General features: G+C 39.4%; 1 protein-coding gene across 8 annotated transcripts in view; it reads right to left on the bottom strand.

Annotated features, from left to right (window-relative positions):
- KIF21A (kinesin family member 21A) overlaps nt 1–12,892 on the bottom strand; it is a 241,115-nt gene that overhangs the window by 46,816 nt on the left and 181,407 nt on the right. For all 8 annotated transcript variants that reach the window (XM_064505918.1, XM_064505941.1, XM_064505948.1 and 5 more), the window contains exons 5-9: nt 12,081–12,230; nt 11,087–11,221; nt 7,769–7,936; nt 5,903–6,018; nt 20–215 (exon numbers count right to left, since the gene is read on the bottom strand). In XM_064505918.1, the coding sequence (XP_064361988.1) occupies nt 20–215; nt 5,903–6,018; nt 7,769–7,936; nt 11,087–11,221; nt 12,081–12,230 (765 nt within the window). The remainder of the gene's footprint in view (nt 1–19; nt 216–5,902; nt 6,019–7,768; nt 7,937–11,086; nt 11,222–12,080; nt 12,231–12,892) is intronic.

Genomic DNA, 12,892 nt, shown 5'->3' with positions numbered 1-12,892 from the left:
ACTAGAAAGATGCACTTACTGTTTTGTATTCCATGAGTTCCATCTGCAGCCGTGTAATCTCACTGCGCAAAGCATTTATTTGCTGACTAGCTCTATCCTGATTAACCATCACCTTGTTTTTGATGTTTCGTGCCCGATTGGCATACTTTAACGTGTTCAAGGTTTCCATGAAGTCTCGATCCGAAGGGCTCACACATGCTATCATAAGGGTTTGACTGCAAGTTACAAATATAGGTCAGCTTTACAAATCAAGCACAAAAAAAAGTAGAGACAGACTAACAGATCTTCAGGTAGAAGGTGAAACAGGAGTAGTGACTTCAAAAGATTTGTGAGAATTTTCACGCTCCAACTCACTAGCAAAGGGTGTCAACTACAAAGTTCCAGCTCTGTTATGTCTTGTATCATCCTAATATAACACAGTAGATGCCAGATGATTAACTGGGTAAAAATATGTAAAATTATAAAAGCAACTAACTGGTTCTCCTAAAAAAGCTTTTCAAGGAGAATTTACTTTGCCTGATCACACCTAAACTGGTATTTAAGCACTTAAAACCACCCTAAAGTCACAAATAGTGATTTGGATCATCTAGTTTTCAAGGACTGCCTATTCTCATTAATTCATGAGATGCCTTTTTCTGAAAGTTGCCTGAACGCTTATCTTCAGTTGCCCATGTGTGCTCAGAAACACCTAAGGTACCTACAACCCATCTAGGGTTCTACTGAGATCTGAACTGCCTGAAATCTTCAGCTCCAAATTATCTCCAAATCTCCAACAGAAGCCCCAAAGCTAGTACATATCTCCTTAGTACATCTGTCCATAACTGCATTTATTCCATGGTAGGGTTTTTTGTTTGTTTGTTTTTTAAGCACCACTGCTTAAAAAAGCACCACTTCCCCAAACAGCAGCAGGACCACAGCTCTAGGCCTGAGAGAGGCACGAACAACATCCTCCACGTTCCTGTCACACCCTCCAGCCACCCAGTCGTGGGAAATGCAGGGTGAGCGCATACTCCCTGTTCATTCCAACCTAGTGTTTTAAACACTCTGCTGGGAGGGGGCCGAACTGGGGTTCCCCCCCCACCCCGCCCCCAGCTCCCTGGAACAGCAGAAGAGAACAGCCCTGAGGGGCTGCAATCAGAACCTTTGTTCTAGCTATGAATCACATGCTGAAGGTGCCTACGTGCCCTAAATTCTCAATAGATAGAGGAAAACACCTACATTTGAGGGACTGGATCCTCCCCCACTCCCTCTCAGGCTTTGGAGGCATCTGCTTCTCCTTGCTGTCTGTGCAGCCCCAGGTGGCTGTGCTCAGAGGAGCACACAGTCTCCAAAGCAATGGAGCAATAGCTGCATTAGGCAGACTGAATCCTGATCTTCCTCTTTTGTAATTTCAGACTTAAACTAATTACTGCAACCCTTTGTGAGGCCGACAGTTGTCTTCACCGTATACACTGGGAAACTAAACTGGAAACTAGCCTGAGGATATAAGAACGATTCAGTGTATCAGGGCTAGAATTCAGCAGTTCTTCCTCAGCCCTCCTGTGTACCTTTGTGTCAATTCACCAAGCTGCTGAAGTTCAGTTCCAGAGATAAGAATATGTCAAATCAAGAATAAATTTTAAATTCCAGCATCAGAACTACTTGTGCTTTACATTCAGACTACTGATTCTGTTAGCTGTCTTGAACATCGAATAACCTGAACTCCGCTTTGCAATGGGAATTTTATAGTGGATTATTTTTCTGGATGCCGCCAAGTCTACTCCGTTCTTTTACCATTTGCTTAAATGCAAAAATACCCCCAAACCTAACAAAGTTATTAAAACTTTCATTTTTCTTATGATACGTTATAAGATCCTTTCAAAAAAAAATCAGCACTCCATATTTTTACATGAATATGCTTTCAAAAACACTAATATTTATGTGCTGCTTCAGAACTGTTATAGCATTATGTCTAGATCAGGATTATGATGAGAGTAGTATACAACGGTTTTGTCATTCACTACAAGCTAACATGGATTAGCTACCAGATTCACTACAAGCTAACATGAATCACAGAATCACAGAATGGTTGAAGTTGGAAGGGACCTCTGCAGATCACCTAGTCCAACTCCCCTGCTCAAGCAGGGGCACCTAAAGCACACTGCACAGGACCTTATCCAGATGGCTTTTGAGTATCTCCAGGGAAGGAGCCTCCACAACCTCTCTGGGCAACCTGTTCCAGTGCTCAGTCACCCTCACACTAAAGAAGTTTTTCCTCATGTTCAGACGGAACTTCCTGTGTTTCAGTTTGTGCCTGTTGCCCTTTCGTCCTGTCACCGGGCACCACTAAGCAGAGTCTGGCCCCATCTTCTTGACACCCTCCCTTCAGATATTTATACGTGTTGAAAAGATCTCCTCTCAGTCTTCTCTTCTCCAGGCTAAATTGGCCCAGCTCTCCCAGCCCTTCCTCATAGGAGAGATGCTCCAGTCCCTTAATCATCTTTGTAGCCCTTTGCTGGACTCACTCCAGTAACTCCATGTTTCTCTTCTATTAGGGAGCCCAGCACTGGACACAGTACGCCAGGTGTGGCCTCACCAGGGCTGAGCAGAGGGTGAGGATCACCTCCCTTGACCTGCTGGCAACGCTCTTCCTAATGCAGTCCAGGATACCATTGGCCTTCTTGGCCACAAGGGCACATTGCTGGTCAACTTCTTGTCCACCAGGACCCCTATGTCTTTCTCCACAGAGCTGCTTTCCAGCCAGTCAGCCCCCAACCTGTACTGGTGCATGGGGTTATTCCTTCCCAGGTGCAGGACCCTGCACTCGCCTTCACTGAACTCCATGAGGTTCCTCTCCACCCATCTCTCCAGCCTGTTGAGGCCCCTCTGAATGGTGGCACAGCCCTGTGGTGTATCAGCCACTCCTGCCAGTTTTGTATCATCAGCAAACTTGCTGAGGGGGCACTCTGTCCTTCATCCAGCTCATTGATGAAGAGGTTGAACAAGACTAGACCCAGTACTGACCCCTGGGGGACACCGCCGGCTACAGGCCTCCAACTAGACTTTGCACCACCGAGCACAACCCTCTGAGCTCTGCCTTTCAGCCAGTTTTCAATCCACCTCACTGTCCACTCATCTGTTCTGCATTTCATGAGCTTGTCTATGAGGATGTTATGGGAGACAGTGTCAAAAGGCTTCCTGAAGTCAAGGTACACAACATCCACTGCTCTCCCCTCATCTACCCAGCCAGTCATCCCAGTGTAGAAGGCTATCAGGTTTGTTAAGCATGACTTCCCCTTGGTGAATCCATGATGACTGCTATCACTACTAGTAAATCTTTTTAAGTATTTGCAAAGACAAAGGATAACATGGACTGTAATGCCTAGGGTGACATTTGGAAGGCTTTGGAACAGGCTAATAGAAATCTATTAATCTGATTTCCCAGAGAAAAAAAATGCACATTTATTAAAATTTAGCCTTCCCACACTTTTTGGTAGCTAAAGCATGGTAAGAAATTATTTAAATAGTGTTACAATGGATACCCCTTTCTTAAAAGCAAACTGTTCATTTGACCTGCCTTAAATTTTATATTTTATACATAAAAATAGGTTGGATTTCCCCCACACACATACAAATTTAACATCAGTCAGAAACAGACAAAAATAATATATCTTAATTTTATCTTCTTGTAAATGCTCTGAAACAGCATTTACAATCTGCACAGTGTACACTGAGCTATGTGATTTCTCCCTGAAGGACAGGAGGGGGAGCAGCTGAACTGTATGATAGGAAAATATTTCAGAGTCAAATTAAAACAGTATTTCAGTAGAAGTGTAATTTTATAACTGGTTTTAAAAATGCTCATTAGCCAGTGTATTTTATATAAAATTTAGCTGACAATTCTATTCATAACTGGCTAACATCAGAGAGAGCTTAGAATAGTTATGGTCTTGATTTCTGTTGATTTTTTCATATTATTGGATGTCTTCCTCCCTTAAATTCTTTTGAAAATTCTAGCCCTTACTCCACCTGCTTTATCTGGCTCTTTGATTTTCTCCGATTGCAATGCTGCAAGATATTACTGAAATATCTGTACTGTAGCTGCAGAACAAAGCAATGATTTAAGAATTCTCTTCCACTTCTGCCTATTCTTCTGTGAAATGCTCAGAATACATCCTGCCCTCCTAAAGACAGCAGTCAGTCATTCCAGATTAAATAAAAGTACTACCTTGCTAAAACATGCTCGGCTCCCTTTTGCATTTCTACATGTTAATGCTACAGGTTTGCTTAGACGAAGTTTCCAGAGTTGAAGCCTCTGTTTTATGTTTTTGCGCAACATATGTACAGAGCAGGTTCGGTAGACAGACAATTCTGGTGATTCAGTAAGGTTGTTTTTATGAGGGTCTAATTCAGCATCAGATAAACAGACATATACATAATATAACCTAAGATACATAAACTTTAAAAAAAAGACGGTTAGCACATGTGGTAAGTCTACTTGTTTAATGAAAAGGGGTATTTCATGCACAGAAAATCTGACATTGTTCACACGAGACTCCTACGCATGTTGATGTGAGCAGACTGCGAAGGCAAGCCAGTGCCCAGAGAGAGAGCGGTCTCAGCAAGCCAATCTAATTTGCAAATCTGGTTTGTGCACCCAGGCTAGCAGATGGCAAGATACACTGATGCACACCAACAAAAACCCAAGGAGAGGCATTAGTCAACAGTACAGCTTTCCTGTAAGGTAAGCCTGACATCTAAACTATTATGAATGCCTATGTAGAAACACCTGCTCTCTTTTAGGACCTCATCTGGCTCTTACAGGGCACAGCTTAAATCAGATAGACAACCTCTATGATTACTTTAAAAGATGAAATGCATTTATTTATTTAAATAAGTGCGCAGTATCATTACTCCCCAAGTCTTAATCCTTCGTTTGCATCAGAGTCATCTCCACAGTAACTAGTTTGAAAGATGGTAAAGGCCTGGCTAGAGAAATAAGTGAGGGCATATGGTAACGGGAGGACAGGGCAAACAAATCCCCACTGTCAGCCAGTTACAGGACCCATGAGTATTTACAAGTTCAGGCATAAAACCTTTTCAGTGATGACTGACACCACTAAAAAATACTAATAACAGAAGAGATATTTTTGCCATACCACCTAGTTGTAAGCAAATGCACAGGCTTACCCCATGCAGGTAACACTTTGCAATGCTACCTCAGAGGGAGGGAAAATGCACACGAAGGGAGAAGGAAGGGAAAGTGGTTACAAAAAAATCCAAGAAGGGAACATATCTTAACACAAAATTACAGCCTAAGAGAATTTATAATGGCAATAGTCAGATGAAATTCTTGAGGGAGGTTTACAATAAAATATTTCCAGGGGTTTTTACATGACATTTTACAGTATTTTATAACTGGACAGACTCACCTCCTCCACATTACTATATAGTAATACATCAAATGCTAACCATTGCTTAATTATTAAGATAAGCGCCATTAAAAAAAAAAAGGGAACAAAAAAATCTCTGCTTGAAGCAAAAAGTCATTATGGCTTTAAACTATGCTCTAATTAATAAGGCTATGACACAATAAAGTTATATAACATTTAAACTACCTATAATCGAAAGATGTCTTAATGGAAAGGACTAGCCCTTTAACTGGAAGTGGTAATTCCTAAATAACTGGAAGCCTCTGGTCTAGTAAGCCTACAATAGCAGTGAAAAGGACAATGCAAAACCTCTTTCCTGCATTGCCAGAATTTTCTATCAGGACACTAATTTATTTTTGGAACCTTCTCTCCCAACAAAGAACAGGGTGACTATTTTTACCATTGTTTAAGCTGCATCCTGCTTTTTCAAGACCATGTATTCATCCACACTCATTCACAATGACGTATTTAAAATGTTCCAGTTTTCATACCTGTTTCCCCCAAGAGAGTCTTGAAGAAGCCTTGTAAGTTTTGAATCTCTATATGGTACATGAGTTGCCTTCTTACTTTTATCTCCCAGTGCACTTATTACATTGCCAAGTGCCAGCTATAAAATACCAAATCATGTAACACACAAATTAGAATCAGTTCTTAGTACTTTATTTTAAAATATCAGCTATAAACAGAAAAAATGATAAAAGCCCATAAAAGCTAACATAATTTAAAAAATCTAAATTTTCACATTTCCATACTGTCAACATGAATCAAATGATTCTTACAATCTGATATCTTCAAGAATAGAGAGATTAACACAATTTATGTACACTGTTTACTGATCCAATGTGTCAGTCACAAACAGTTACTTTTGATGATGATTAAAGTTGGCATTTATTTCTAACAGTAGCTATATTTTTATATTAATTTTATCAAATTTGCTTTATGTAAAGTTAGAATAATATATGTGATGCTAATATGAAAAAACAAAATTTACTGCCTCTACAGATACAAAATAAGATATGTCTGAAGAAAATTTAAATATTTAAGGCTTGAAACTATGTAGTTCAGGACAACCTTATTCTGTTGCTAAATTGGATCTAATTAACGTTTTTAAACAGCCTAATATTTGGCTTCTGTAAAATTTTTAGTGTGCAACTTCATGTGCTTCAATGACCAATTCGTACGCCAAACTGAAGAACATTCCTCTAGATGGCACACTAGACAGCCAATTCTTAGTATAGTCTAAAAAATGGTCTTACTGCATGCAGCAGTTGTAGAACTGTGTATACACTACATTCCCCAAATGCTTTGAAGTGCTTAAATCTCTTCCAATCTATGTTTTCCAACAAAGTTAAGAGGGTTTGAATTCACTGTAAATGAAAGTTTCATGATCATATAAAACACTACTTTTATCACACTGATTTTCACCTTTGTGCATTCCACATCACTTTTTTTAAGACACAGTTACTTCATTTAAAAACCCAAACTTCTGTTGGCTTTGGCTTATACCAATGATGAAATTGAACTAAGTTCTCTTCCATTGGCTATAGAATATAGCCTGTGTTGCAATGGTAGGAGAACTGGAACAATGTTCCAGATACAGAATACCTCTCTGGTACTAGAAACTAGGGGAGAAGAAAGAAAGAAAAAAAAAAAAAACCCCGGCTATTTAAAGACATGTTTTCACATGTAAAATGAACTTGTGTTACCCAGTCTTTAATAGAGAACTGCACAGAGCCTCCAGAGAGCCAAGCAGTTCAAAACAAAGGGCCAAAACCACTATCTTGACTGATAATCACCAACTCAATTTTTCAGTGTAGTTATAATTAAATAAAACATTTAATACAGTTAATTAAAAAAATACATAAAGAGCACAATGCACCTAGACAAAAAATATAAATTGATGCTATCAACTTAAAAATTATCTTTCCACTTACAAATGTTTTGCCTAGGGTTGTTTTATGTCATGTTTAGTAATTATAACAGAGAAGCACTATTCCTTGATCACTTCAGCTTGTTCACTGTCCACAGTTTACGTGCCTGTACCCCTTGTAAACTGCTTGTAATTGTCTCTAATTGTTTGGGTTTTTCATACAACAAGAGATGAAAGGAACTCTATGATATCTTTTAAAAGTCAGAGTAACTAACTGTATTTTACCACAGTTATAAGCTACCAGCTGGAATTTAGCGTAACCCAGAAAATGTTAGTACAACAGATTCTGGTAAGAATCAATACAAATTCTTACAGCTCATGCCATGCACATCATGTATTTCTACTTCAGGGATTACTAAAAACAAGTGATTCAAAAAGGAAGGAAGATGGTACCAACAGCATATGGAAACAAGTTATTTAATCTTACTAATCCACAGTTGATGGAAATGCCTTCCTTTGCCCTTTCTCCTGTAGCTCCTGTTCGCTTTAACCTTTCAGATCCTGCTAGATCAACAAAATGGAACTTGGCAGTAAGAGTTTCAAACTCATTCATCTGAGAGGATTCAGATATTATCCTGTTATCTGTGGCATTATCCTGAAATAAAGAAAGAATCCATAAATATCAGCAAGATCGTTCACATTAACATAGCTCACTGCAAAGTTCAATCCGCAGTTATTTTACAATACCTATTCTTCACGTCTGTCTCCTCCCTTATTTACTAGTTTTATTTAATAGCATTTCCTAAGTACTGTCTCCATTTTAGACGTAAACATCATTCTTGAAGACCCAGCTCTATATGTATACCAATTACTTCTAAGTATAGGGTACAATGTTTCTTGATAGGGGAAAAAATACATATATTAAGAAATACAAAAAAGGTCATCAAGGAGGACAATAATATTTGTATCTCTCCTGAAATAAATCTTAAATCAATTGTCAGAGGACAAAGTCTTCAATAAAAAAAAAAAGATAAAAAGATAAAGAAAAAAGAGGGGGGATATTACCCAAAAGATTTACCAAAACCACTTAGTCCATAAAGCTGCCAAACAACTAACTAAACTCTAATGCCCATCATAATTTTCCCTGTGCCAGTCTGCTTTTTAAATTTATTTTCTTAAAAAGCCTTCTCAGCAACCAAGTGTTCTGCCAGCACTTCTGACTCGGCCAGGAACTAAGGGCAGGGGAAGGAACAAGGGAGAAGGAAGAGGTCCCGTTCTTTTCTTTCCAAGTTGCAATTACTGGCTCTTCATTCATGCCTGTTCCCTCAGGCAGTGCAGAGGGCCTGCCAAGGAGCTCACTGCCCCGCAGGCCAGTAGCAGCTAGTCGGTCTCCTTCCATTTCACATCCCAAAGCACAGAGCTAAAAATAGCCTCTTCCATCAGATAATCCCAAACTTTGTCTATTAGTGTAACCGCACCATATATTGTGTAGCTTTATTTCACTCCAAATGTCCTTAGATCTGTCGTCATGAAAGCAGCACTGAATGAGAAGAGAAACATCTTTAAATGACCCGCTTCTTGGCCTTCCTGCTCAACTCAGAGGGCAATTTCTCCCTATCTTCCATGACAGCACGTAACATGCACATATCCAGTGAACACTGGACTTAGAAATTCCTAATAAAGCTTATAGAATGGGTTGTGTGAATAAATTTGTATCACAATCAGCATGTGTTTTTTACTTAAAAAAGAAAAAAAAAAACCCTCAGGTGTTCAATGGCAATGATCTTTACATGCTCCTGAACAAATAGCTAACAGCTCCCTTTGCAATTGCAAGAGTAATGTGGGTGATTACAGACCCAGGCATTCTCACAGTAGTTGAACACTTCGTTTAAGTGATTTCCTTCTGTAGCTGCTTCAGAAGGGAGCGTGAATTCACACTCCATTTTTACGACAGCTGGCCTATCACTTGCTGATAATCTGACAGTTACGCTGCTACTGGATCGCCCTCCCTCCTTCCCTGCCCTCAGAGTCATTGATGAACACATCCTTTCATTCTGGCTAATTCAGTAAATCACATGGACGCCCAGAAACTTCTCAGGATGCTGACGGCATGGACGCAGTGAGAGGAGAAGCTTTTCCACCAGCCACAGCCCCGGCTGCCTGCCCACCCCGAGCACAGGCTGCCAAGCCCTTCTGGCATACAGTGAGGAGACGAGCAGACAGCACACAGCAGCCATCACCCGAGGAGAAACCGAGCTGCCCTACTAACAAAGGTCTCCTCAAACTGTGGTCTACAGAAGGCAGCAACGACAAACTTGAGCTGCATCTCCCCTGGCTGCCAATTAAAAGATTAGGATTCATTTTTATTCTAGGAGTCTTCAGAAGCCCAAGTCAGGTGTAGCCTCCACTCTGTAAGCACTGCAGGGGTGGAACAGGCTGCCATCTTAACAGCTGGGATTCAGCATCCAGCAATGTTGTATTCCAGATAATCTGATTATCTTGCTCAAATTCCCCCAAAACAGGGAAGCAAAACACAGTTTGACACAAGGCAGAAAGTGGCCAACCATTCCTCCTTCTAACACAACCCCCGTTAAAAACCAGGCATTGGCAGGTAGGAGTCATCTGGTGCTTGTTTGCCAAGCACCGAGCTGAATCAGAGCCGGAGCCACATCAGCGGCAGGCAGATGGATGGGCTGACCGCCGGCACGAGCCGCAGGATGGAGAAACCGCGGAGGGAGTTACACCGACAGACTTCAACAAAACTTCCACGCCAACAGGGTCACCAAGCAGTAGCCAAGGGACCTTTTCTAGACTCTCAGTGTCATGTCTCCTCGGTCAGAGAGGGACTGACAGGCCAGCTGCCTATGTTTTCTGTTCAACAGTTCTCAAGTAAAAACACACTTTGTCCTGCTTTCTAACAGATGCATAAAGCAGATCAACATACCACAGAGGACCAGGGATGGACCCCCATTCTGTCTGCAAATGGTTATTTGTAGTGTAAAAAAAGAAAAAAGAATCCAATACAGATCTTTCAAGTACTTGGGTACCTTACATGTAGATTCATTGTTCCACGTGCTTAAAGTTCACTGAAGTAAGCCTTTAAAAATGATAACGTTAGAACACTGTATTAAAACCCTGTGAAGGTATTCATAGCTTCTACAAGCATGAATTTATTCAGAGCTCTTCTCTGTAAAAGATACACCAACATAAATTATTAACTGAAAATTCACGTGAGGATGATCTTCAAGATAACTCTGTATATGTTCAGAGTCTAAATTTCTGCTTAAGCGCGTAGACTTACAACATATCTGAACTCCAAATACATACATACATATATATATATTTTAATAAATACACTAAGCTTCAGAATCCTATGCTTTCTCAAGTTTCTACTTCCTCCTTGTTGGATATCAGGAACATTCAGCACTTCCAGTTAGTTGACTGCAAATTTAAGCCCACTAACTACTAACACACTTAAAAATGCTTTCCCAATTAAAGACAAATTATATTTTAACTTTCTTGTGTATGTTGCAATAAGATACTGAAAAAAATGGGCAGGTTCATGTAAGAAGTCTGGATTTTATGGTTGCCTCTGGCTAGAAGCTGGTTACATATGCAGAGATTAAATCAAATTATCATAATGCTTAGCAAATTCATTGAGCATGATGACTACTGTAGCATCTTTACTAAATGCAATTCAAATAGCAGTGGCTGAAAAACCAATATTCACATTTTGAAAAATGGATACTAAAGTAAAAATGGATCCATTTGAAAAATGGATACTAGTAACAGCCAAGATACGTACAGTGCTAAACGCAGGGCAAACTCTGGTTTGACATAAGTGTATAGTAAAGATAGCATGTGACCGTGAGCTCTGAACATTCATCTGAGTACTGGCAGTGGTTCGAGATAAAGCTCCCAGCTTCAAGCATTGCATCATCTAGAAAGAAGAGAAGTAGTACATTTCATCGTTTGCCATTTAAATAAATAAAAGGCACTGAATGTAATAAGTGTTCCAATAACTTATTAGGTTGTTTTGGATATAAATAAGCTAGTTTTTCTTTGCTATTGTTTCAACTCCTGTACATGAAAAGCACAAAGATTCATAAATACGCAGTTTTTTGTGGCTCTTCAAATAAATCATTTAAATCTTTGGGTTTTGTATCCCTCTTTCTACTGTTCCCTGGTAGTAACATGAAACTTTCTTTCATTCACCTGTGGCAAAAATGTAACGCAATACAATCACTGACATTTGCATTCAGATTTGCAATGCACTAACACTTATGAACAGCAGTTTATCTGACATCAGTCATCTTGGAAAGCTTTTCTGCCATAGTAAAAATAAAATATATGAGATTTGAGAGGGTAGCTTTATATATATGCCAAAATATTGACTTCAAGTGGAACTACACTGCTAGCATAAGGCTGTTTCTAGCATTAAATGGAATGCACTTAATCTCAAAGATGAGATTTAACTCTACAAGAACTAAAAAAAAAAAAAAATTTCAGCTACAGTTTACACAAATTGTATGCGATGCAGAAAGTTCTGATGCAGCAAAAAGGATAACGTCTACTTTTAACTGCTTATGTTAAACAGAATAAAAAGTGTGGATATTTGCTTCTTTGCTAAATTCTTCTGTGAAATTAAGGTTTGAAAACTTAAAATCACTCCTATCCCCTAAACAAACAAGAATGATAAAAATATGAAAGTTTTACTGACTTCTATCAAAGCATACAGACAACCCATTTTTTTAAATGGCACTCAGTATGCTATAGAGTAATTTATTCTTTATGATCACCTCTGATTCTCCATTCACAGTTCGGGTTGTAACACCCACTGTATAAATTCCTCCAGCTGAATCTTCATGTATTTTGATATTTGATTTTTTATTCTTTGCATCAATATCACGTGTGGTATCAAACAGATCAAGAATTTCTTCATTGTAAAGCTAAGGAGAAAAAAAGGTGAAAAGAAATTACTTTAGGAACAATTCCTCTAAAGATTAATACATCTACTCATGGCACATACAGAACATTCTAAAAATTTACCACAAGCCAAGGCTCTCAGTAAGGGATGCTGTGAAAATACAACCTTAAAAGGACAGTAGGATCGATACTGAACAACTGCAAATTAATTCATCTGCACATCTTACTGTTATGCCACCTAAAGGGGCAACAACTTGCTCCACATAGTTATATCCAGGAGAAAACTCTTTGTTGGGACAAGGCAAGGGGATCCACTCAGTACCAGCAGGACAACAGCAGAAGTTGTTTCTGTGGCAGGCTCCTCTGGGCACTACTGCTGTTAAGCTGCTGTCTCCAGGTTTGGCCTTGGCCTTTTCTTTGGTTCTGCAGCACAGTTGGCTGCACCCCTCCCCAATCAGTTCAAACGCACTCTGCTTGCTCCTTGCCATCATACCTTTTCTCATTTTCTCCCTTTTTCCTTAATAATTCTACCTCTCTTCCTTTTTTTTAAATAATCTGTTCCTTCTCTGGAAGGAATTTAATGTATAATACTTTTTGTGCAAGCTGCTTATTAAAAATACAAGTCCATATGACAAAAAAGATACTATGGCATGGCTTCTAGAACACGGCTTTCTGTACTTTTCTT

The sequence above is a fragment of the Dromaius novaehollandiae genome, chromosome 1 (genome assembly GCF_036370855.1).
Source record: "Dromaius novaehollandiae isolate bDroNov1 chromosome 1, bDroNov1.hap1, whole genome shotgun sequence".
Taxonomy (NCBI): domain Eukaryota; kingdom Metazoa; phylum Chordata; class Aves; order Casuariiformes; family Dromaiidae; genus Dromaius; species Dromaius novaehollandiae.
Note: the sequence above shows the minus strand (reverse complement) of the source record. Positions and strands in the feature narration are given on the sequence as shown.